Below are 25,648 nucleotides of genomic sequence, written 5' to 3'. Positions count from 1 at the left end.
CAGTCAACCGTCAATGAAGTGGATTGTGCTCACCCAAACCCAGAGTTTCTGGTCCTGCACTGACCAGGGTTTTAAATACAAACAGATGAGGGGGGGGGGGGCAATACAAAACACAGTGGATTTAAAATTTATATGGACTTTTATCTGTGGGGGGAAAAAAAATCACTCTGCCAACTTTCTTACTAGCTTTACTTACGTTATAATGAAGTACGACAGGAAACAGGCAACTCTCATATCTCTAGTAGTTCCTGTGAACCACAGCAACCAATGCTGTGGTGAACTAGAAACCTGTGCCAGAAACAACTCAGGTACTTTTCCTCCGAGTTAGAGTAAAAAACCCTGACTGAGCAAAACATTATGGCGAACGTCAGTGCTTTCTCAAACTTTTTATACCAAGTACCACAAAAAGACACCATTATCACCAACGTTAAAACACAGTGGTGTAAATATGGAGGCAGATTTATGTATGGAACGAGAGATAAGGTGACTAATTATTATTAATTAATTTATTATGATATAATTATCTGCATTTATCGCATGCCACAGTTTGAGAACCATGGGGCGAATGTTATTGTCGCTTATTGTGGATAAGTCCTCATTTTTCCTCCCGACGTACAGATCATCAGTTCATTACATCACAACAACGAGGTGAGGACAAAATGTTTTACAATAAGATTACGATAAAAACACAAGGCACCAAACGTCTGAACCTTTTGCCTTTTCTGTTATTACAAAAAAATTATACGTGAAAAGGAAAACTGTATTCTGTATTGTTTAGAGCTGAAACGATTAATCGATGAATCGATTATTAATCGATTACTAAATTAATCGACAACTATTTTGATAATCGATTAATCGGTTTGAAGCTTTTTTCATGATTAAAACAAGATTTCTGATTGTTTAAGCTTTATAAATATGAATATTTTCTTAATTTCTTTGCTCTGGATAACAAATGAATCATTAAAAGTCAATCATTTTGGTTTGTGGACAAAACAAGACATTTGAGAACATCATCATTTCCAGGTTTGACGAACACCGATCAACATTTTTTATGGTTTTCTGATATTTTATGGACCAAACGATTCATCGATTAATCGAGAAAATAATTGACAGATTAATCGATTATGAAAATAATCGTTAGTTGCAGCTCTAGTCTTGTTGTTCTCTGGAGAAACAGAACAGGGCTCAGCTCTAAAATATCTTACTGTAATAATATGTTTATTAAACCGTAAGTACCTTCATTGTCGCTTTGCATTGCAACCACTTTAACAGAAAAAAGCACACATTAACAACGTGTCTGTTCAGTTCCTATAAGCTAAGACAGTGTGAAGAGTTTAGCGTTATCATGCAGCCAGAAACTGACCCATCATTTCATTGATTATTTACACCTAATGTCACCTGTCAAAATGGCGGCTGTTCAAAGGGAACCATGAATACGAGCTGCAGACTCTGTAACAAAGTCATCACACGAGTATAATAATACAATAACGACCAAATGTCTAATTTACAAGGAGCTTCAAATTAAAAACTTGGTACCCGCCTCGTCCACAGCTTGGCTTTACACGGTTTTGGTCGGTTTTTCATCACAATATAGTATCTCCTCAAACTAGTGACTTGTAAAACACTTGGAACCTCTCAGGAGCACGGGGAGTCGAGTCGAGCTGTGCTGGGACCATTAAGTGGAAAAGCAACATAACACACTTTTTTACTGCTTTACCGCCCATTTTAAGTATAATGAATGCAAATAAAGTTAGTAGAGGATAAAAGGAAATCTTACCATACAAGAGTCCATGGAGCTTAGTTGGTTTGATGTATTTAGCTAGTAAAACTAGTATTACATTACATTACATGTCATTTAGCAGACGCTTTTATCCAAAGCGACTTACAATAAGTGCATTTAAACATTTGGGTACAAACAAGAGCTAGAAGTAAGTAAGTGCTTCAAGTAAGCCAAACTATAAAGTGCTAAGTACTTTCTACACCTCTGTGACGTAAAGTTTGGAGGAAAGAAAACTGGAAAAACGACAACACTTCCTCACACAGTACAAAAAGTAACCTTGTGAAGTTTAAAAATATCTCATACAACATATTTGTTGATATAAAGTGCTAAATCAGGTGCAGCAGCAGCAAAAAATGCGCCCTGACGCGCGCGCGCGCCATAAAAGGCGCGAACGTCGCGAGGTAGTGATGAGGAGTCGGCAGTGGAGCCACTTTAACTTTAAACATCTGCTCTGAAATGTTTTACAGCACTTTTTTTTTTTAAACATTTGTAGATTTCTGGGTCGAATGACGTTACCTTTGTATGGGTTATTATCTACAACTCACCAGTTTGGAGATACCTGCGATTTTAATCATAATTGCGCTGTCACAGTGGGCATAATGTGACGTGACACGGTGGCGTTTACTGCGTGTCCACGTGGTCAGCGACAGGGAAGCTGTTCGCGTCACAGCAGGGAGTCACTGAGTCAGTTAAGTGATATGAAAGCTCACATCTGATAAGAGCTAACAGACATCCTCAGATTTACACTCAGATTAAGCTGCTCATCAACACTGGAATACACACACACACACACACACAGGGCACTGCATTAATTGCTCTGAGGCGACAAAAGTCACACTTTCTCCTGGTGTGACTTTGATTTACATCCACGAGACACGAGCCTCCAGCTCGGTCTGCACAAGTCACTCTTTCACTCATTCATCTGTAAGGTGTTTGTTATAATAAGACAATTACACATGTTGTCCGTGACTTGTAATGCGCGTGTTTAAGTTTCCCTGCTCAAAGTATAACAATAATAATAATAATAATAATAATCACTTCATTTACACAAAGAAAAGTGCAGAAACTTTTGTTGCCAAAGTAAGAAAAGAGACAAACCTGACACCTGCGATGAGTGGATCTTCAGAATGCCTCGATGTCCGTCCGTCCTTCACTCACTCACTCCCTCACTCACTCACTCACTCCAGATGCGTTTGCAACAAGCAACGCAAAGAAGTCACAAAAACACTCTTAAAAGAACAATTACTAAAGGTAAATGAGAGTCAAAATACACCAACATTAATTGGTGCGCGTGCACAAAAAGTGGGTCAGGGGGAAAAGTTGGTGGTAATGACATAACTGAGAAGACTTAAAGCTGCAGAGTGTGGTCTCCGTGCAGGGGAGAGAGGGAGAGAGAGAGAGAGTGAAAGGGTTAAAGCCATCAGTAAATTATGGAGTGGACTCCAGCCAGCTGGCTCAAAGGGGGAGTGGTGACTTCACACAGAAAGAGGAGATGCAGGGGTCCATGATGTGGAAGCTCTGAGGAGACATGTGAAATGTGGGGTTTTAATTCATCCATTTTTTGAAATGCAATGTCCTGTGAAAAGGTAAAGTAGCTTTCCTTCAAAGAAGAAGTAAATAATATATACTACATTTAAATTCCGCCATCGAGTGTAAGAATTAGTGACATCTACGTCTGAGGTATACTCATACGACTCTCTTATGGACCCTGGAATACTCACGCGTCAGGATCCTGTAGTATCCCACTTCACCATCGGGTGGCGCTACAAGTCTGGACGCATTCCTAGCAAAGAGAGCGATGCTACAGCTCCCTCGGTTGGAGCGGCTCACGGCTGAAAGGCTTGTCCAGCCGGTTCGTGGGTCACCAGGTCGAGGCTCAGAGGACTATCCTTGACAGAGGACTATCCTAGCGGGGCTTATACTCCACCTACTGGTGCAGCGGAAGTTCTGTTCTCTAGCACTACTCGGGTTGATAATTAGCCGTTACTATGGTAACTTCTCAATGTGGGCGGGGTTGCCATTGCATGAACCTGCCACCTTGCATGAACCTGACACAAAACACGTAAAGCAGTTGTTTACAGTGTAACTGAATCATTAGAATCAGTGAATTCAAAAGATTAGTAAGTCGAGAACAGACTTCTGAACTGAAATACAGGTGAACGTGGTCGTGATTGGGCTCACGATTGCTGGCTTTCAGCAGTGCTGTCACTAAATACACCAGACTCCTGTTAAATATGGAGATTTTAGACATTTCCTTTGCTAAATGATGGAGATTAACACATGTTTTTAGGATTTTTAAGTCTTTTTAACTGAGCTATAGTTCAGCATTGTTCAGTTTGGTTCTTGGGTCGGACATCACGCTCATGACTCTTCAGTGACGACACTCTCTGACCAATCAGTGACCGGCAGTCTGATGACGTCACATTTTAGTATCTGCTCAGCTGAACCTCGTCAGAGCAGGTACCAGGTACTATCACTGATGGAAAAGCAAAAATACGAGTCGAGTCGAGTAGTGCTATAACTGTCTAATAGAAAAGCAGCAACAGCCTGTGGGAACAAGGTTCTCTGTCATCAGCAGGGACACAAATAAAAGGTTTTAAAATTATCGTTAATCCCTTCTTTAATACAACATGCATATTATTCACATTGACATGCGTTATGCACATTTAATTTTCTGTGACTATTTCAAAGTAAAAGTTTGGCTGTGTTTCACCCGTGAAATACTTTTAATGTGAAGGTGCAAAGCTGAGATGTTTGGTCTGTGTCGCTAACCTGGGAGGAGCATCAGGGAACTACGGTGGCCCTCGCATTCCAAAAAAAAAAAGGATGTTATTATTGTATGCATCACATGCAAACACAGGTTTGTCCACCCAGGCTACCGTAGAGACGTGTCAGCACACGAGCACAAAGTCCACAACTCTATAAATCAAACCATTTATTTTGACTTCACAACACAGACACTGTTCTGCAACGCTGTACAAAAATCTAAATTATGAACCAGCTGCGCTGTTATTCTGAGGTGTATGACGTGAATTCTGACATCATCACTTGTGTGAAATCCCAGTGTAATTAGAGCCATCACTGCAGTTATAACACATTGAACCTTTATTTTTTTTACACCAGTTTAACACTGCACTGGAAGCTGTAAAACAAACACACCAATAAAACTCCATGACAACAAAATGCAGATCTTCCAGAGTCCTTCCTTACTCACTGTACTGATACACGGTTGAATACATGAACCTCAAATCCAGTGGATATGACCTTGTTTATTTATCAAACTGACTCACAGAAAGGTGTAGCCAGATTATTCCAGTTTCCATGGTGACGTTCATAATGTTATAAAGAGATATTAGGATGCACATTATACCGTTTCTCTGGTCTGCGAGGTTGTTGTGATGCCGGAACGGGAAGCAAATCATTTGCTTTGTTGAATAAATAATAATTTAAGTTGAATAAAAACAGAAAAGTTCTCCTTTGGTCCCTCTGCATTGATATCACTTGCATTCATTAGGGAAACATTAGTACCAGCATTATGACTCGCTCCAGTGTCACAGACGTCAGTGTGCTGAGAGGAAACATCACGGTAACAGAGGGAAACGGACGTGGGAAGTTTTTATGCGTCTGATCATGAGGACACAAATTAAACATGAGTCACATTTTCACATCCAGCAAATCAACAGACGCTAGTTTGTTGATGATTGGATAAAATATTGTTTCATGTAGCAGGAGGTCCTTCGTGGGGAGTTTTACTCTGATTTACCAGAAAAACAAATTCACACACACACACACACACATTTATCCAGACAATCACGACAAATGATGCAATTTATGTTGACAAAATCAAGCTTCACACTTCTTGAATTTGATTTGGGCTCAGGATTTAAAGTAGACATGGAAAGTAAGTCGAATACAGTACATGGGGATGAGCTGCGTTTGCCCTGTAATCAGCTTTTACGATGTTTATAAGTGATAGCGGCTCCTTTTCCACCTCCAGTTTGTGCAGGTAAATCCTGAAATGCATATACACAGGGAATGTACCAACTCCCCATCCCACCCCCCCACCCCTCACATCACCTTCTCAGTCTCATTGTGGTTTGGTTTGGTCCGGTGGTCACAGAGTAGGAGTCTTTATGTCCGGACCTGGAACTTGCCGGCCTTTGTCATGTACTTGATGCCTTTGAAAGGTTTATATTTCTCACCGTACATGTCCAAGCGATTCACCTTCAGCCCTGGTGAAGGACACAAGGACACAGTTACCACTTAAATATCAATGCATCAACGATACACAATCTGCTATTTTCTGCATTATATATATTGGTGGAATATTGCTTTAGTAAGATATAAGAGGATTCTTCAAAACAGTAGTTAAAGCCATATCTTCAATGATTTAATCAAACATCAATTGCTTGTTTTAATGCTGTGGATTATTTATAGCATATAGGGCGAGACAACACAGGCAGAATTAAAATATATAATCCATAACAAAGTAGAAAAAGGTCAAAATAAACAAATGCATTAAACACAGAGACAGACTCAACAGTCAGAACAAAGTCTGCGTAAATGAAATGAAAGATTAAAAAGAAATAAAACTGTTTTCTTACATTTTTTTACATCATCATGTGCCAGTAGAGGCTTATTTATTACAGTTGGCACCATCTAGTGGCTGTCATGTGACCACACACACACACACAGCACCAGAGTCAGGTGATCGTCAGCTGAGCTGGTCATGAAAACATCGATTGTATGCAAAGGCTTTAGAAGCATGAGTTCAACTATTCTATGTATAAATAATATACACAGAGAATATTAGTGGTTGTGTGTTTTTGATTTACAATTTAAAATGTATTCCTATAAGAAATGTAAAGACACAATTGAGACACAAACATGGCTGTGTTAGAATATGGGGTTTTGTGTGTCTGTGTGTGTGTACCTGAGATGGCCATCTGTTGGATCTTTAACTGGATGTTGATGGTCGGGTTCTCATCAGGCTTGGAGGCCCCGGCCTGCAGGCTCATTGTCCCTTTCAGACTAGGCAGCTTCTGTGGGTTGATCTTACCGACCTCCCACGTCAACATCTGGACACAGCAGCAGAAGGATACATGGCAAGTATTAGACCATCACTATGCCATGATGTCATTAGTATCATGATGTCGGTGGGAAAGCTCCGGGAGCCGTGATGACTCATGTCGCTGCAGCCTCACTGAATTAATGAATTTGAACGACGATGGATTATGAGCACTGTCTTTCCCTCACAACAGCTTTAGCTGCTCAGTGCGTGTCTGGAAAACAGACCGAGTGTGTCTGGGAGTGTCCTCTCCTGTGCCCTTGTCTGGATGATGATGGCAGTTAGTGAGTAAGACCATTCTGACCTAATTCTTTGAAAAACAGGGCCGTCACAACAGATGCACGGTGCAAAGGCGGCGCTCTCGTCGGACGTGCATCTTCATTAAAAGATATATTTTGAGACCTTCAGGTTCCCAAACCTGACCCCTGGTGTTAACATTCAATTCCTATGCACTCTCTTCTGTATTTACTTAGGCTTCATCAATAATATGGCAGCAAATGCTGTGATGACTGAATTTCACAGTACCTTTGTGACCGGGTCGAAGGTGTACGTTCCCTGGGAGGAGTTGAGGTTGGCGTTGAGGACGCCGCGGGGCAGCTGGCTGCTGACCAGGACCGCCTCCACAGACTTGCCCATGGTCTGTTTGGGGCCCAGAGTCAGGTCGAATCGTCCCTGAGAGCTTCCCTCGCGGAAGGTGATGTTGTGCTTAACGTACACTGGGATGGCCACGAGGCTGAAGAAGCAGCAGACAACAAACAATGCTACTGTTTTTGTGGTGCTCGTATTTTTATATACTGTAAATACAGCGTCTTATATGTGTCTTCACCATAATGTGACATAATTGAGACACTGAAGGAAAAGAAAACACTGACTTCTGAGAGCTGACGTGATAGGAGAGCAACCGGAAGTTTCCATCTGGTGGGATGAAGGAGAGAATCCTCTCAGCTTCCCAGCGCTTGAACCTCACACAGGGGTGGAAACTGACATCATCCAGCAGCCGAGGATTCTGGGAGAAGAGAGCAGCAATAGTTTGGTCACAGAAAAAAAAAAAAAAATACAGCAGATTAAAAAGAATTAGAACTGAACACTTTATTTAAACTTAAATAAAAGTATGTTTTTTCCATTAAGCTTTATTATTAATCCACAATTATATGAGCATTAGAGCGACAGCTGGTGCTTCTGACGGTGTGTGTGTGTGTTAGTCTGATCCACTCAGAGATAAAAGCTTTGTGATCTCACCATGAATGACAGGGTGAGGTCTGGCATACCCGTCAGTTTTACACATGCGTCGATGACTCCCTGGATTTCTGCTGTAATCGTGGAGCCTGAGGAGAAAACAACAAACGCTTTGTTTAAAACGTTTTTTCCAAAAGCTGATTTGTGGAGAAAGATGTTTTTTTTTTTACATATATATTTGTGTGTGTAATTATTGCAGTCACACCTGATTTGTCAATGATGGCATCGATCTCCTCCACCACGTCAAAATAGGCTTCATTGTTGGTGTATTTGACCCCGGTGCGTCGCCATGGCACCACTGACAGCTGGCCTGTGGGAAGCTGTTCACCAACATTTGTGCTGCCTGGAAAACACACATGGATTTGATGTGAATTAGTCGACACATTTACTACTACACAGACAGGAAGTCACATTGAGATTGCAATCTTATGGCCATTATACAGTTCTATCACTACTCGGCTGGAGCCGTGCTAGAACTGTATAATGGAAAAGCGTTATTATTCTGATTGGATCTACAGATAAAGTTATATTATGAATGACTTTGACCTGAGTTTATTTGTCTGTTTGTTTGCGTTTATGTTTTCATTTTTCCCCACAGAGAAAGATTGAGATTTTATTTTGTTTGTATTATTTTGACCTACTTCACTAAAATACACCTGTCAGAACAGCCAGAACCGTGCATCACTTCCTTCCTCTCATGTAAACACTGAGTCTGTACAGTTTTTCTATGGCCAGAAGAGGCCAAGTGCTGCCTAGTAACCTAAGATTCAAATCCCAGGATGGCTCAAGGGCTGGGGTGCCCCCGAGCAAGGCACCCAATCCCCATTGCTCCCAGGGTGCAGAAAAGTGCTGCCCACTGCTCCTGTGCCCGGCTTGTCTGATGGGTTTAATACAGAGGTCAAAAACCACGCCCCTTTTAGAGGCTTTCACTCTGGACTGTGAGACTCATGTGAATAGTTAGTACCTGTGATGGTGTTGACCATTGTACGGAGGATGGTGGGAGGCTTAATGAGCTCTTTGAGGATGTTGGATTCTGTGGCCAGTGGAAAGCCGTTGTCCAGCATCTCCTCCAGCAGCTCATACACCACCACCACGTTGTCTTTGATGGCAGCTTCTGTACACACTCCAAAATAGTCCTGAGGACACAGACACACGGACAACAGCCAGAACACCACCATGTCGAGTCAGACTGAGTCGATACATAAACTGAAAGTGCACCAAAAACAAATGTGAGCGCGTACCTGGAAGGTGTCGACAACTCTGTGGAGAAACTCGATGACAAACAGCGGCGGCACCTCGCTCTGGATGACTGCGACGAAGAAGATGCGATGCCTGAGCACGCTGATAAGGTAGTGGTGTGGTGTGGGGATCACGGGTGGGACATTCTCTGGCTCTGTGGCGCGCTCCTGTGCCTCGAAGAAGTAGTCACACACCGAGCGGCTGACCACGCTCTTCCAGTGCTTCTCCAAGAAAATGTCTCCGGAGGCATTGACTAAGAACAGGCTGTGGATCATTTTGGCTGAAGGCTGAGATGTAAATGACCAAAAAAAGAGAAAACCAAAGCATTTATAAGACATTTTTTTACTAATATTAATGCAATTGTAACCTTCTGAGAGTGACTACAAAAAAAATAAACTGCTGCTTAAGCCTTCTAATTTCTGTTTTGACTGATTCCACAACTCCATAGTGCACTGACAATAGTTATTCTCTCTGTAAATAACTTTTTCCTCAACGCTTTACTATTTAATTTTCCTTATATTATTTATCTGTGTCTCTTTATATATGCGCACCACTGACTGGAGCAAAATCCTAGTGTTAGTAAACTTTACCTGGCAATAAACCTTAGAAGTAGGGAGTAGGGCTGCAAAATATATCGAAAATGTACCGTTATTGCAAAATACAGGCGCAATATGTATATTCCAAAAGATATATACAATAAACATAGATTGTTCCATGTGCTATTGTTAGTTTCGTTCTTTTTTGCCAACATTTAAACATCTAAATGATGACTACTATACTAATGATTCTAGTTTGAGATACACACATTTTCATTCTGACCAGTACGGGTGGGTCAAATATGGATTTGGTGATATATCTTCGTCCTTCCTCGTGCAATGGGATCATTGATACGATGAATGAGGGAAAATTGGGTAGAAGTTACCTGACTGAAGAAGAGGGAGTTTAAAACTGGATAATGGTGGAGAAAGCTACGCTAAGAGATGCTCTATCCACGTTCAATACATTACATTTTATGCACTTTGTTGTCTATGTTGTGAATAAATAGAGAGATCCTGCACTTTGACCTTCTCGCGGATATTTTGTTTACTTCAGTTAGACAGATATCAGGAAGTATCGCGATATGATTGTCCTGCAATATATTGATTATCACAGTATTGTTGTATCGTGAATATCTTCGACCATGTATCGGTACCCTGTGATTCCCACATCTACTGACGTCTGAATTAAACTGTAAACATATCGAATTGGAATAGTGAATAGTAATTATTTAGTTTAGATAGATATAGCTGCAATGACAAGTGACGTCATAGGTCCTAGAAAGAGTAACGGGATATCTGAAATGTTCATTTTAACAAGGAACAGTTAAACTATTATACGTAGAATTAAACAGGGTTTTAGTACATACACTGTAGCTCAGTCAGCTTAAGTAAAACTTGGTTTCAGAAACGTGACACCGGAATATTCATGAATTATGCGGCACAGCTATCCGGTTTATAGCGGACCGAGCGCGACGGAACCCCGTACGAAGTGCATCTACGTTTAATTAAGGCCGTGTTAGAACATAAAACAGAGGGATTGGTTCCTATCACACAGCGGTTGAAGGCCTCCATCTCCTCACAAGATGCTACATCAGTCAGTCCCTGTTCCTCCTCTTCCTCCTCCTCCTCCTCCCTCACAGTCTCATGACAGAGGAAAAGCCCCGTCACCCGCTTCCCGAGATGAAAACATATCAAAGTAACCTCGCTGCTGTGGAGCAAATTTTAACAATAACTCCTAAAATGTCAATAAAGTGCAAAAAAACTCACCGAAGACTGTTTTATTTCGTGCCAGTCTCGCCTTTAACCGTTTTACCGAATGAAATACGAAGCTGCAGTCGCTGCTTCCCGTTTGGTGAAGCGGATCCTGACGCGAGGAAACGACAGGTTTACGGCGAACCAATCAGACGCAGAGATGACTATAGTCCCGCCTATTCAAACGAGTCATTGGTCAACAATAAGGAAGTGGCCGACTTCGAGCACGGCTGTGATTGGACGGCGGAAGGAGAGCGACGGTAAACACCAGCAGAGCCGAGCGTTGATTGGCTGCGAGATGGAGCTGGTCTGACATTTTGTTTTCAGGATCAGTTTTCATCTTGTGTATTATTTTTTTTTTTTTTTCCATTCAAACTTCACAGAGTTGACACTTTTTTTGTTATTCTAAACTTTAAATCATTGTGTGATATATGTATTATTTAAATGATTTTATTTGTCTTCGTGTTTTCTTATATGAATCATTTTTATGGATATAACTTTATCTATAATACAGTACTTTTGCTACCTATATGTCAAAGGTGATGTTGAGTTTTGAGCTGCTCCTGGATGGTTGAATTTCCTGCACGATTAATAGTATATATGAGTATTTGGCCACACCTGTTAAGTATTGAATTCTGGTGTATCAATCAGGCCTCATCTCCACTGAAGGACAATCTTGAGCATATCAAGACATTTCGGACAATAATATGCTTCTAATAGTTTGAGGAAGACCTTTTTCTGTTCCAACATGACTGTGTCCCTGATTCTGAAGACCTGGTTTGATGAGTTTGGTGTGGAAGAACCTGACTGACTCACACAGTCCTGACCTCAACCCCATCGAGCACCTTTGGGATGAACTGGAACAGAGATTGTGAGTCAGGCCTGACCTCAACAATGCTCTACAGAATGAATGGAGACAAATTCACATAGAAACACTTCAAAATCTTGAGGAAAGTCTTCCAAGAAGTGTGGAAGCTGATAAAGCTGCAAAAGCAGGACCAACTCCATATTAAAGTCCTGCATATATATTTAAATACGTAATGGTGAGGTATCCAAATACATTTGTCCACATAGTGTGTGTTTTATCACTTCAATGTCATTTTTAACATACACTCAATGCACTGAAAAGTGCTTATTATCTACAAAGGTAACATTATCATAAACCTCTAACTATAGATTGAGATACATATGGCAAACATACTTCACATTCAGAACTTTGGTTCATTGACATCAATGATCAGACTTTACGCTTTACCATTGTAAAGACCTGACACCTCTGTGTGTGTGTGGAGGTATTACTGTAAATGTGAGACCCAGTGAGACAAAAAACATGAGTGATGAGATAAAACTCATGTTCCCACCTCCAAGCCTCAGCATGACATGCTTGCTTATACTCACCGCCTACAGTGACATCTAGTGGCCACAGGTGGTTATAGCCACCCTTTATAAAGACTGGAGGGAGAAGCAATAAATTCAATTTATAATTCACAGTATTGTGAACACACTCATTTCATCTGAACATCATTTAACTTCTGCTCAATTCTTTAATTTTTGAAAGAAATGTGTCAGTGACACCTCACCTCTGAGTGTCCTGGTGCAGGTTGGTTCCCATCAGTGTGTCCTTGGTATAGCTGCTGTATCCTTACAGCTGAGAAGCAGAATTCACCAAGTGTTGGATGTGAGCTGGTTCAGACCATAGTGAAACATGGACACAGAATCGGGTCGCAATGGGCCAGGCTTGAGTTCAAGAGGAATAAACTCCATAGAATCAAACTGTCAGACCTCTGCCTTTTTTAACATGTTTTGTGATTCTTTATAAGAACTTTTATTGCGTGTCTGAGTTCCAGAGACATACAGTACATACTAAGTGGAAACAGTTTAGTTTATTTCTGCACGAGACATTTAACGACACAATCTTGTGTCCTTTCCATTAAACATTAAGCCTACGAAGGAAGGACGTCTGTGTCATTTAATTAAGCCACAGGTTTGGAGGCAACTCTCACAGGAGTGAGCTGTGACGACGACTGCAATCAAACTGAAAATTATGAAAGGCTCAAGGGAAACGTGAATGGCTCAACATAATTTATTTTCATTTTATGTTAAAATGTACAGAGTTCTTTGAAAGTACTTGCTAAGAAAGAAAAAAAAATAATAAACAAATAAATGGAAATACATACAGGGACAGAATCGAGAGTCGAGGCTGCTGGGTGCAAATCAACCTTCACTGTGTGCCCAGCTGTCACTCCTCTCTTTATTTTGCGCCATCTCTTAGCATACAACGCAACATGTACAATTACAAAGGATACAAAAAGGGAAGCGATATAAACAGACAGAAATATACTGAGCTCATTTTTACATGCCTCTTAAATGTAAGGAAGTCATCCTATACACACAAGTAAAAAAAAAAAGAAAAGAATGCCAAGTGACCTTTAGATATTTGTAGTCATTTTGTTTAAAATAGCATTAATATACTACACAAAGATAGAAAAATTCTAGAGATGAGATGGAATGGAGAGGTTAAAGGCATCTTAAAGTCACTAAAAGTGAGTGGTAATTTTTTAAATTTTGAATTTCTTAGTAATTATTACCCAAGAGGCGAGCTAAAAAATATGTATTGTTTTTTTTTTTCCTGAAACAGAAGTGGAAAAAAATGACAGTACCAATATCAATGTCAGAATTTCCTTTTTATATTATAGAAAAAACATTTTCTCTACAATAGGTTTTTCTAAGTCAAAAAGAGTCAGCTTGTGTCATAAAAGAAAGCTGCCCAGTCTGATAAAATTCAGAAAGAAAACAAAACAATAAGTACGTACAGAACACAACAGTACACACGAATAAAGTATGCAATGTCAGCTCTGTAAGAAAAATCAAAACTCCTCTTTTGACTTTGAATACTGGTACACGGAACAACAAGGTCGACCGTTTCACCCGTGAGACGTCGGACACCGACTCACCTCTGACCCTGCTTCTGTGTGTCTGTGCCTTATATGTGAAGGCCAAACCATGCACTAGACCGGGCATTTAGGCACACGCCTTTTATAAAGGCTAACCGTCTTACTGCCTCATTTCTAGCCAATGGGAGTGCAGAACTTTGGAGAAAGAAAACTAAAGGACAGTTTCAACAGAATACACCATTCAAAAGCAGACTCCTCCACCTTCTTAGGTCACTAACACTTAAGGGAGGGAGAATTTCTTTAAAGCAGTTATGAGGGAGTCTCACCGTTACTTCTGCGTTTCCTACACTGCTAAAAAGGCTGACATTGTTTACACTGTCTGTGAGTGGAGTGTGGGACAGCTGAATGCTTCCTGTGCCAGCCGCCTGTTGGCGACAGCTAGCCCGGGCTCTGTGTTCATTTGTGTGTATACATGTGCTGGATATTGGGAAGTACCAGAATATTTACATCTAAACGTTTCAGAGAGGCGGCAAACTGGAAAATAATGCTACTTGTTTCATTTATGGACATAAAAAAAAAAAGACAGTAACGCGCCCGTGTCTTTGCCGTGTTTTGGTACAACACTGTCTACTATTCCAGGAAGACCGAGACTGTGGAAACGGCTCAACACCTCCAACCCCTGGAACCAGGCGAAAAGCGGTCTCACCACGTGAGACGCAGAGATGCATGAGGGTGTTTCACCATCACAGAATGACACACATAAAGACAAAAGCATATAAAATGTCGGACTGCACACGAGTATTAAAAAAAACAAAACAAAAACGACAACAAAAAAAAAATAAAGATTCAACGTCAATGTTGAGCAAAACAAAACAAAAACGTCCACCTACAACGTTTCACTGTCTCTTTTTTTTTTTTTTTTTACGGTAAGGCTTCCTATATCAGTTAAAAGATTGTGTGCATGGTTTACAATGTTCACTTTTCATTTGCAGGTTCGCCTGTACGCTCCGTCTCTGTGGACCTTCCCCGTCGTTCCAGGTCGCGTGGACTGTGTAGGCCTGACCTGAAGCAGCACGGCACAGTCGTGGTCCATGTACACACCGTGACTCCTGAATCCTACCGACTTGCTCCCATACACAGCCAGCTGGGAGGGGAGGGGAAACGAGTCCAAATTAAAGGGGACAAAATGTCAACACAGAAAAACAGGAACCCCAAAGACCCTCTCTGTTTCCTTCACCCGCACTCACTGGTGCCTGCTGAGGCACTGGAGAGGGTGAACAGGAGTTATGGACATTTAGAGTACAGCGAGTATCAACTCTGGCCTCATGTCTCCTTTTTCAGTTCAGGGCTGCTCATCTACTCATGTACGGCGACTGCTTTGGGACACCAGCATAGCTGTGATGGGAGGGGCCGGTGTACATCATGTTGCCATGGTGATTGGGCTGCATAGGCTGCTGTGGGTAACCCTGCCCTCCCATCATACCCATCTGCATCTGCATCGGGTACTGAGCGGGCTGGTTCATGTAAGGGGGATTGCCATGATAACCACTGTTCATCATCGGCTGGGGCATCCGGTAGCCGGCTGACATGGCGTTCAGCGGCGTCATGTTCATGGAATTATACGCTGCCGGCGTCGGCATGAGGTTTGGCATCATACCGCGCTGCACAGCCAACGTGCGCGGTGTGCCCTGCATGGTCACAGCCCCTGAGCTGCGACCATAGAGCTGCTGCTGGTGTGGGGCAGGGGCCAGTTGTTGGGTGGCTTTGGACCGGATGGAGATATGACCTTTGACAGTGGCCATCTGGCCCTGTAGCCTCTGAGTGTGCGGCGGTGGTCCAAGGCCAATATTGGTGGTAGGCATGTTGCACTGTAGCTGCAGCGAGCCCAGGTTCATGGAGCCGGAGCTGAGGTTAGGAGGCGGGGTCATGGTGGGCTGGCCCTGAGGGAGGGGGTTGTGGGGTGAGGGGGCCAGCCCAGGACTGGACAGAGAAACACTGGTGGCGTAGGACGTGACGGAGGCTGAGTGAGAGTAGGGCATAGCATGGGGGTCCATGATGGTGTTGGTGAGCTGCTGCAGCTTGGCCAGACTGAACGTGGCCGAAGGCTGCGGGTAACCCCCTGTGCCAAAGTCCTGACCCATGCGCTCGTAGAGGGTGCGGCCCCCTCCTCCACTCTCTGGGATCTCCATGATCATGGGAGTGGAGGCAAAGCCATTGCCCATGCTACACTGGGACAAGGCTTGCTGCTGCTGCTGTTGTTGTTGTTGTTGTTGTTGTTGCTGCTGCTGCTGCTGCTGCTGTTGATGTTGTTGTTGCTGCTGCTGCTGCTGCTGCTGCTGCTGTTGTTGCTGCTGCTGCTGCTGCACCGAGGGTGGAGGCTGAGGGTTGGAAGTTTGCTGCTGCTGAGGAACCTTTTTTAGTGACTGTTGCTGTTGCTGCTGGTTGGTGCTGGGAGGTCTTTCAATAACACCACAGCTCTGTGGAGACTTAATGCCACAGCTAGGGGTGTTGGATGGCGGTGGGGGTGGTGGGGGCTGAGGGACACCACTGCCTACGTTATTGGAACCAGGCCCAGTGGGCCCCGGACCAGTCTGCTGAATGAGGCTACAGCTTCCCATAGTGATCTGGGATGCTCCAGTGCCTGTGGATGATGTGAGGCTGGGGGCCGGCACAAAGGAGCAGCTGTTTGACTGGGATGAGGAGGACGGGGTGGCTGAACTGGAGGAAGAGGAGGCTGATGATGAGGAAGCTGTGGAAGCTCCTGCAACTACAGCAGCGGTCATTCCACCTCCGTTGCCCCCACTTGCTGTTCCATTGCCACCCATGGTAGAGTCATAGCTGCTGGGGTTGTCATAGTTCTCTGTGGTGCTCTCTATGCTGCCAAGGTCACTGAAGCCACTGTCCACCACCTGCTGTGAGTGATCGGACACAGACGGCACATCCATCATTGGCGACGTCTCCATGTTCTGCTGGGATGGGGCAGACAGAGAACTGGGATGCTCTGGTGTGATTTGGGTGTACCCAGCTCCAGCACCTCCACCATTGCCCCCTGCTCCTGTGGGTCCAGGAGTCCCTCCCCTCTGCCCTGCTGGTCCTGTGTCCATGATTCCTGATGGTAACCCTGGACTGTTCACCGACCGTACAGACTGACTGGGCAGGGGTGGCACTGGGGGATTAGGAAGGGGGCTGCTGTGTTGGGAGGCCCCACACTCTTCCACTAAAGCCAGGGCCTCCTCCTCTGCCTCCCCTGTGTGGCTGTAACTCTGCAGGGTTCGGCAGGCAGCTAGGGTCTCCTCACAGTCCTGGTACGCCCCGTGGTGTGGTTGGGGCTCCGTCTCTTCGTCCTGGGCCTCGCCCTGAGTCAGAGACTGGACGGCCTGCATTGTCTCCAGGTCCAGCTCATTAGAGTGGTGATGGGAGTGGTGCGGGTGATGGTGGCCCAGCTCCTCTTTGAAGTCGGAGTGCTGGTGGGAGTGCGAGTGTGGATGTGTGTGCTGGGGTTCCATCAACAGCGTGACGTCCTTGTCATCAGGGTGCAGAGGCTGGAGCTCCATGGGCTCAGAGGGAACAGACATGGCTGTAACTGTTTCCACTGCTGCAGCTGCTGCAGCAGACTCCTCTTGTTCTCTGCGCCGCCTCTCCTCCTGCTGAGGGTCAGCCGAGGAGGGCCGACACTTGGTCTCCTGCACCTCCTCAGCCTCCTCCTCCTCCTCCTCTTCTTCCTCCTCCTCCTGCTTGCTGACATAGTCCCCGGCCACGCTGTTCTCCATGTCTAAAAAAGCCTCGCCACCTTGGGGTTCTTCTTTGACAGGAGGAGAGCTTGCGCGGGAGGCAGGCTCCTCCTCCTCCTCATCGTCGTCGTCGTCATCTTCAGAGTCTTGACTTTTTCTCTTCTTACTGCTGTTGTTGCTGCTGTTGCTCTTCTCCTCTAAGTGCCCATCACCTTCATCGTCCGCATCGTGGTCTTCACTGCGCCTGCTCCCTGAACCTGTTGTGACAGCTGTTCTCCTGTTGATATTCCCACCACCGCTGCCCGTGCTGCCACATTCCTCTTCCTCCCTGTCATCGTCATCATCGTCTTCTTCTCTGTCACCCATATCTGTGTCCTGAGGCCGAGACTGTGGTGCCCGTGGTGCTGATGTGGAAGAGGAGGAAGAAGGGGACAGCAGGGGACGGGACGGTGGACGGCTAGGTTTCTCCTCCTCCCACACTCTTTCAGTGTCCTCCTCCTCATCCTCCTCATCTTCCTCCTCTGGCTCAGAGGTGGGAGGTGGTTTGGGGGCAGGCTGTGGTGGCTGGCAGAGAGCGCGGTTCTTGGGCGGCCTCCCTCGCCTCCTGGGCACCTTCTGCTCAACAGGCTTTGGGAGATAGTCGTCTTCTTCGTCTGAGTCTTTCTGTTTGTTGTCTCTGTCCGTGCTGGTTCTGCAGACTCGCTTGCTGTTACGATCGTCTGTCAGCAGCGACTGAGCATCTTTATCTAGATGCTGTGCCAGAAGCCTTTGTCTTTCCTGCTCCTTTCTGTCTGCCTCCTCCTGCTCCCGCTGCAGGTACCAGCTACGGGGCTTGCGGCCAGGCTTCATCTTGATTTTGGGAGGCGGAGGGTCTCCACTTAAGGCCTGACTATCTGCAGTAGCACTGGGCCCACCACTAGGTGGTTTACCAGGGCCACGTTTCTTCCAGTGCAGTGGCTTGCGGCTCTTTCCTTTGGGCCAGCCTTTCTTCTTCTTGACTGGGACTTCAGAATTGGCTGTTAGGGTGTTTGACGGAGTTACAGGCAAAGCAGGCTGCAGCACAGGCGTGAGCTCTGAGAGGAGAAAAGAAGAGAAGCCAGTGTTAGATAAAGCTCTGCACCCTTCTCACGTAACAGTCATTAAATCCTGCAAAAGTTCACATCGGTCATTCCACATCAACTCATGAGGAATTCAGAACTTTTCCTCGTTAATGTTGTGGATTTTCTGTAACGTGTTATATATATACACAGATAATATTCAGTGAAAAAAAGATGCAGTCCTTTCTTATTCACAACTGATTTTGATCACTTTTGAATGTGCTAATATTCTCTACAGAGCTATACAACATTTAAATAATAATTAATGAACCACTAAACAACTATTTTAATTATCAGTTCATTGTTTCAACAGTGTTTTTCAGAATAAAAACAAATTATCTGCTTTCAGCTTCATTAAAGCTTTGGCTTCTTTGCTTTACTATCACAGTAAACAAGTGTCGTTTTGGAAAACAAATGTGATGGACGAACTGGTCGGTCGCATATACTCACCATCGTCCTCTGAATCAGACAGCATGGAGTGTCGCCCCCTTTTGGGTGCTGGGTCTGACAACCTCAGAGCAGAGCGTGCGGGAGGGTAACGGCGCAGCGGGTGGCCCAGAGGCGTCTCCTCCTCCAACCTGGGCATAGGCCTCTCCGAGTCGGAGTCTACGAAGGGCTCATCCAACACCTCTGTGGTCTCAGAAATGGTCTCTGTCACCACGCTGCTGTGAGGGTGGCTGCGCTGGCGAAATCGACGTTTCCTAAGAGGCTTCTGGGAGAAACAGAGAAGAAATTAGGTGTGTTTTTGAATTTGAATGCCTACAGACCTTTAACTGAGATCAAGATGATTATAGTAGATTTAAGGGGATGTACATAAAAAATTTTTTAGGGATGTCATCATCCTGATCTCAAGTATCAAATCTGGGCTGATCTGGGTATTTTTTAACCAGTCAGAGATTGGCAATCACAGAGGTTATTTCATATTACCTGTGTTTGCTACAACTGGTCATATTTTCATATGATGCCTTATTTTGATTAGGGCTGCAACACTTAATCAATTACTTAATTAACCATCAACAACTTTAATAATTGCTTTAACCGGTTGATTTGAGAACATAATTTTTCAACATTTTCTGACATCATCTAGAACAAATGAATACTTGATTAATCGAGAAAAAAACCCACTGATGTGTCGATTATAAAAATAATCGTTAGTTGCAGGCCTAGTGCGCACACACCCACCCACACACACACACACACACACACACACACACACACACACACACACACACACACACACACACTTATACACCCCGTACCATCAAAGTGTACAGAATACACATACTCTGGTATTAACAAACATTTCACCATTTTGGCTGCTGTTTAATGAGATGTGAGATGTACACAAACATAGCATTAATTTAACTAACAGAGAGATGGTTACGCACCCACCCCCTCTCCCTCTTTGTCTCTGCCAACAGTACAGCAACAGCAGCAGCAGCAGCAGCAGCAGCAGCACAGACAGATGGTATAATAGAATAGCTAGTCTTCTCTCCAAACTTCAGTTAGGAACATTATTTATTTTACTCACAGAGACCATATATTTAAAAAAAAAAAAAAAAAAGTCTACTGTGCAGCTCTGTTATCTGGGAAAATATAAGCATCAGATTGGGACAAGATACTCAACAGTAAGGAGTAACGAGATTAGATCAGGGGCCAAAAAGCTGTCTGAGGCATCCCAAGTTCCAAATACAGCTGACGGTGATTTATTCACATTTGTTAAAACTCTTCAGAAAAATGACTCATTTTAAAATCTTCTTACCTTGCATTTTAACCCCATGGCAGGTTTAGTGAGGATGGGTGGGGAGCATGCCCTCCTGTCATCATCGTCATCGTCATCATCTTCGTCATCATCCTCTTCTTCGCTGCTCTCACTGAAGCAGCTCTTCCTGACAGGCGGAGCGTCATTTAACTTAGAGACCACAGGAAGCTGCGTCAGCGCCTCTCCAGGTCCCTCAGTCAGTCTGGGCTTTGGACCTCTCTTTTTCCTCGGGGGTCGTCCTCTCCGTGTGGGGGTTATGGGGGTGTGCCGGGCCAAGTCCAGTGAGTGAAAAGCTGTGGACTCTGTTTGTCTGTCCAGGGAGAAGAGTGAGGGGGGGCCGCTGGCAGAGCTGGTGTTTTTCCCCCCCTCTGTTCTCTCATCTTCCTCGTCCTCGTCCTCCACGGGTCGGATCTTTGGTGGTCTTCCCACGCGTGCGCTGTCTTTTACCTTGCCCCAAGGCCAGTTCTTAGGTGGGCGTCCCCGTGGTCTTCGCTCTCCATTTGTTGGGGGAGTGGGTCGTGGTGGTTCTTGGACAGGGGGTGGACAGCGGAGCGGAGGGGACATTGGAGAGCTTTGTCTCAGCGGAAACCCTAAGAAGCTCTTCCTTTCCTCCTCCTCCTCATCTTCATCATCGTCGTCGTCATCTTCCTCCTCCTCCTCTTCCTTTTTCTTCCTCCCTTGGCGCATGTGCCAGGAAATGGGGGGGACTTTGTGACTTGGTTTTATCTATTTAGAGATAAAGCACACAAAATTACATTAAAAAAATCCATAAAAACAAGACTATCAATCTGTAATCTCAAAAATAAAGCATTGAAACAGATTAAAGTTACCTCCTTGTGGTTATCTCTCTCTGGCTCTTCATCCTCCTCATCATCGTCGTCATCTCCATCAGCGTCAGAAACCACTGTGTTGGTTACAATGACGGGAGTCCAGCGGAGACACTCGGGGTCCACGTCCAGCTGTCGCGGCCGGGCCTTCAGACGAGTCATGTGGGTCGACACCAGCTTGTCCCGCCGCACCAGAACGAGTCTGATGAAAGCCGTCACAGACAGACAACAGCATCACAACCCTGTGCATGTCTTACTACACGCTGAATATGACAGTATGTGTGTGTTTTGTGTGCATGAAGATACAGTAACTACACGCATGCATATTTAGAGTACAGATGTCACAGGGTCAGTGTCACAGTGACAGGTTGCCACTTTGCATCACTGTGACTAAAACCTGTTTCATAGGTCAATACTAAAACAAGTGCGGCTGTCTAATACTGACATTTACCTTTCAATCCTGAGAGGTCCAGATAGAGACAATTTCTGGAACATTGTAACGTCTAATAAGTGTATTTAGTTAAATGGTTAAGTCTTATAAACTGAATATTTAAATAAGTGTATCAGTGTCTGTGTGTATTCAGCAAGTGGATTTGAGTGAGTAGTATACTCTAGGGCTGCTCGATTATGGAAAATAACAGTAATTCTGATTATTTGGGTCAAAATTGGAATTACGATTATTTCAAAGGATGACTCCTCAGCAAGCAAAAAATGGCTATTGGCTGTCTTGGAAGACACTAAATGACGTCATCACCTAGGAATAACGTCATGGGATAGATAAAAAGTGAGTAAAAAACGCCCTAAATATGTTCAGAACTACAAATGAACTTTCTTCTTTTGATTCTTGTGTTCTTTATGTCACAATCAGAGTGTTGTTAATGGTACAGCAGCAGCAGCTGGTGTTTGTGCGTGTGTACATCCTCCCATCCAAATGATTCACTTTCGAACCATCTGCTGTGTAAAGACCTTTAGAGCGATACGTGCTTTCACGTCAGAGTCTCCGAAGGCGTCTGATAACATAAGAAAAAGATGCTAGATTCGTCACTAGTCGCTTTATTGAAAAAGTAGCTAGAGTGATCTGAACACTTGCTAAATATAGTGACAAAGTCGCTAAGTTGGCAACACTGTTTGCCGGATGACGAGCGTGACAGGAAGTCAGCCACCGTTACAACATTAAAAGATTCATAATAAAAGCCCTCATTTTGCACTAATCAATTAGTTTTGATTATTTTGTTTTTGTAATCGTTTGGGGCCATAATCGTAATTGAAATGCAAGTTTCGATTAATTACACAGCCCTAGTATACTCATATACAGTTTACCACATGGCATATTTGTGCTTCATACAAAGTTTATTCTTGTTGGCAATAAATTAAAAAGTTACCAATGCAAAAAGTTTGTTTGGAGCCTTGATTAAACATTTAAAAACATCTTTCTGAACAGAAATGATGTCTGTGTGTGGGGGTAATAGAAATCACAAGTGGACACAGGAGACACATTCCAGATGCACTTTAATGCCAGCTATAAACAGACGTACTGAGGCTTCTACTCTGCTTTAATTTCTGATCTGGATGAGCCTCCTGTCCACACTACCCCAGTGTTTTAGAGCTGCCAAAACAGGGACGGTTAAAAATGTGGCCGCTTTGTTTTCATTTGAAAACTCAAGGGCTGTGTGTCAGACTGGAGCAGCAGAAACCGAGACCGTTGGAAACAATGACGCAGTTACCTGCATTTACTTCCTAATTGGTTGTGACAGCTGCGACTGAAAAGCTCTGTTAACATTTACTTCCAGTTATAGCTCGCCGGCAGTCTAATAAAAGAAATGACTATGCTTACTCCTGGGTAGCAATTTCTGAAACTAAACAAACAACTGCAGAGGAGAAAATCTACTTCCTGTTTACACCAACATGTACGTGCCCAGTCTGCCTAAATGATGACATGCTGTATGTTTTCAGGTATGGCTGCAGATGACTTCTAATACTGAGATTTTCAAATGAAAAAGTAGTATGGCTGAAGCCTCACAGATGTTAATACCAGGTCTGAATGAGGTCATTTGTGGGACTGAATAATGAGCGTCCTGTGTCTGACCTGTCTCCTCGCTGCTCCAGCATGGTGAGGCTGTGCAGTGTGGTGGTGATGTCCTGCGGGCAGATCCCCGTCTGTTTGCTGAGCTGTCGTATGGAGAGTTTTCGGTCGCGGACCTCGTGGAGACATTCCAGCACCACACTGCGCCAGTAGGCCATGTAGGATAGCCGACCCAGGTCCGACAAAGGCTTCTCTGGAGACCCTGGCTGGCCCTCATGCTTCGACAGTAAGTAGCCTGCAGACAACCAAGGACAGACACCATATTTAATGTTGTATAAAACACTATTTCTTTGTTTTTGAATTGAGTTTCAGTTGTTGTCAGTGTTTTGTTTAAGGCCGATGTCCTTACTGAAGTCGATGAGAAAGCGCCCATAGCCCTTGCGCTGGTATTGTGGAAGAATCATGATGCATGATACGTTGTATTTCTGTTGACAGTGTTTCTCCTGGAGAAGAGGGAAAGACACGGACACATCACCACATTAGCAAAGAGAACATTGTGTCACAATACAGAGAGCTGTGTGAGTGTGCAGCAGAGACGGTCTTGTGTCCGTTCAATAAGTGCAGTATTTTTGGCAGTGTGGTGGCATTTTAATTGGAACACCTGCAACTGCAAACTGAACAGAGGCGCAGAGCTCACAGCAGCCAGTGTTTATCTGGCACACATCAGCATGAGCGTGTTTGTAGAAATGTGCCAGTGTGGGATGATGTCGGTGCATATTTTGGGTTTCTTTAGCTTTTGCAGGATGATTCAAATTTGGGAAGCTACTGTACAAATCTTCAGAAGCTTAGTGGAGTGGACACTTGACGTACAATAGTCAAGCCTGAAGTCGTTTCACTGAGAAGTTGCATGACAGTACAGAATTGATACCAGGAGCATCACACACATACCTTTGAAAAGTAGCCGACAAGGTGGCACCCCTTGCCGTCGTTCTGGGTCAGGACATAGAAAAGAAAAGGCTCCACGTCATAGTACAGTGTCTTATGGTCCAGGAACAATTTGGCCAGTAGACACAGGTTCTGACAGTAGATTGTGCTCACGTTCCCGTCCACCTGTTGTGACATTAATGAGGAAACACATGAGTGCAACACACACAGAGAAATGGTCCTAGGCACATCTTTAATCCTCTGTTTGAGATCCGAGGAGCAGAAGCGAAAGTGAATGGTAAAGACGTTAGTGTCAAGCAATGATCTCAGCCGAGTCTCTGGAGAGCCTGACAGATAGATAGGGCAGGGGAGAGAAACAAAGAGCTACAAAGAGAAAGAGGAGGGAGGTTCAGATTGGCAGCTCGCCAGTCATCTCTGCTCGACTCAGAGCCAAGATGGACTGCGGAGCAGAGACACAGGAGCCGCAGAAGCCATGGCCGGCAGGCTACAGTCCACATTATGAGTCCCAGAGGAAGAGCTTAAGTGGAAATGAGTAATTATGAATTTCTTCTAATCCTTCCGACTGTGGTAGGTAGGGATGCCAATTAAAGATCACTACGCTTTGACTAATAAACAGTGTATTTTTATGAGGAGGTTGGCAAGTGCCATGCATATCTTTAATCTCTGATGATCTATGGCCCCCTTCACACCTGCCATTAAAATTGTCCCATGATCGAATAGCTTTATACCACATGTATTTATATGTGATATTAACATGCGTCTCCGGTGTTCACATCAAGATCCTCTTGCTATTTCATCACGGTCACCCCGACAGTTAACTTCCGTTCAAGTTGATCTCATTTATGTGACAATCAAACACTGTGAGGTGTCACTGAAGTAGCGACACTTACGTTCCCATGCACAGTTAAGTTTATGGCTGTTAGAGCTGCAACTAACAATTATTTTCATAATCGATTAATCGTTTTGGTCCATAAAATATCAGTTTGGAAATCTTGTTTTAATCATGAAAAAAACTTCCAACCAATTAATCGATTATCAAAATAGTTGTCAATTAATTTAGTTGTTCGATTAATTGATTCAACGATTAATTGTTTCAGCTCTAATGGCTGTGATTGTATACAGATGAATAGACCTTTCAGCTTGTTAGTATGAGGCTAGTTATTAGCATGTCCAGCATCATTCCTACCATCCATTAACTGGGAAATATCCAGTCGTTTAAGCTAATAAAATCAGTCTGGAACAGTTCCAGTTTTCTT

General features: G+C 44.0%; 2 protein-coding genes across 5 annotated transcripts in view; both read right to left on the bottom strand.

Moving 5' to 3' along the window:
• Window positions 1-4,867: 4,867 nt before the first annotated feature.
• Window positions 4,868-11,241, bottom strand: ap3m2 (adaptor related protein complex 3 subunit mu 2). Of its 2 annotated transcripts, none has more exons than XM_058637325.1 (9): window positions 11,129-11,241; window positions 9,326-9,610; window positions 9,049-9,220; window positions 8,290-8,427; window positions 8,088-8,173; window positions 7,721-7,854; window positions 7,374-7,581; window positions 6,714-6,858; window positions 4,868-6,012 (listed from the first exon to the last, which is right to left on the bottom strand). In XM_058637325.1, the coding sequence occupies exons 2-9, from the start codon at window positions 9,596-9,598 to the stop codon at window positions 5,912-5,914; spliced, it is 1,257 nt and encodes a 418-aa protein (XP_058493308.1). In that variant the 5' UTR covers window positions 9,599-9,610; window positions 11,129-11,241; the 3' UTR covers window positions 4,868-5,911. The 2 variants fall into 2 exon arrangements, with proteins under 2 accessions (XP_058493308.1, XP_058493306.1); XM_058637323.1 differs by lacking the exon at window positions 11,129-11,241 and adding an exon at window positions 10,729-10,753.
• A 1,940-nt stretch (window positions 11,242-13,181) lies between these two features.
• The window catches only part of kat6a (K(lysine) acetyltransferase 6A), a 41,610-nt gene continuing 29,143 nt past the window's right edge, over window positions 13,182-25,648 (bottom strand). For 2 of the 3 annotated variants that reach the window (XM_058635291.1, XM_058635293.1), the window contains exons 11-17: window positions 24,396-24,557; window positions 23,857-23,950; window positions 23,511-23,742; window positions 21,428-21,626; window positions 20,598-21,323; window positions 19,286-19,547; window positions 13,182-18,811 (exon numbers count right to left, since the gene is read on the bottom strand). In XM_058635291.1, the coding sequence (XP_058491274.1) occupies window positions 15,360-18,811; window positions 19,286-19,547; window positions 20,598-21,323; window positions 21,428-21,626; window positions 23,511-23,742; window positions 23,857-23,950; window positions 24,396-24,557 (5,127 nt within the window). In that variant the 3' untranslated portion in view covers window positions 13,182-15,359. The remainder of the gene's footprint in view (window positions 18,812-19,285; window positions 19,548-20,597; window positions 21,324-21,427; window positions 21,627-23,510; window positions 23,743-23,856; window positions 23,951-24,395; window positions 24,558-25,648) is intronic. The other variant, XM_058635292.1, reaches the window with a different exon arrangement.

Source organism: Solea solea, chromosome 8 (genome assembly GCF_958295425.1).
Source record: "Solea solea chromosome 8, fSolSol10.1, whole genome shotgun sequence".
NCBI lineage: Eukaryota > Metazoa > Chordata > Actinopteri > Pleuronectiformes > Soleidae > Solea > Solea solea.
The sequence above is the reverse complement of the archived record's forward strand: the minus strand, read 5'-3'. Positions and strand labels throughout refer to the sequence as shown.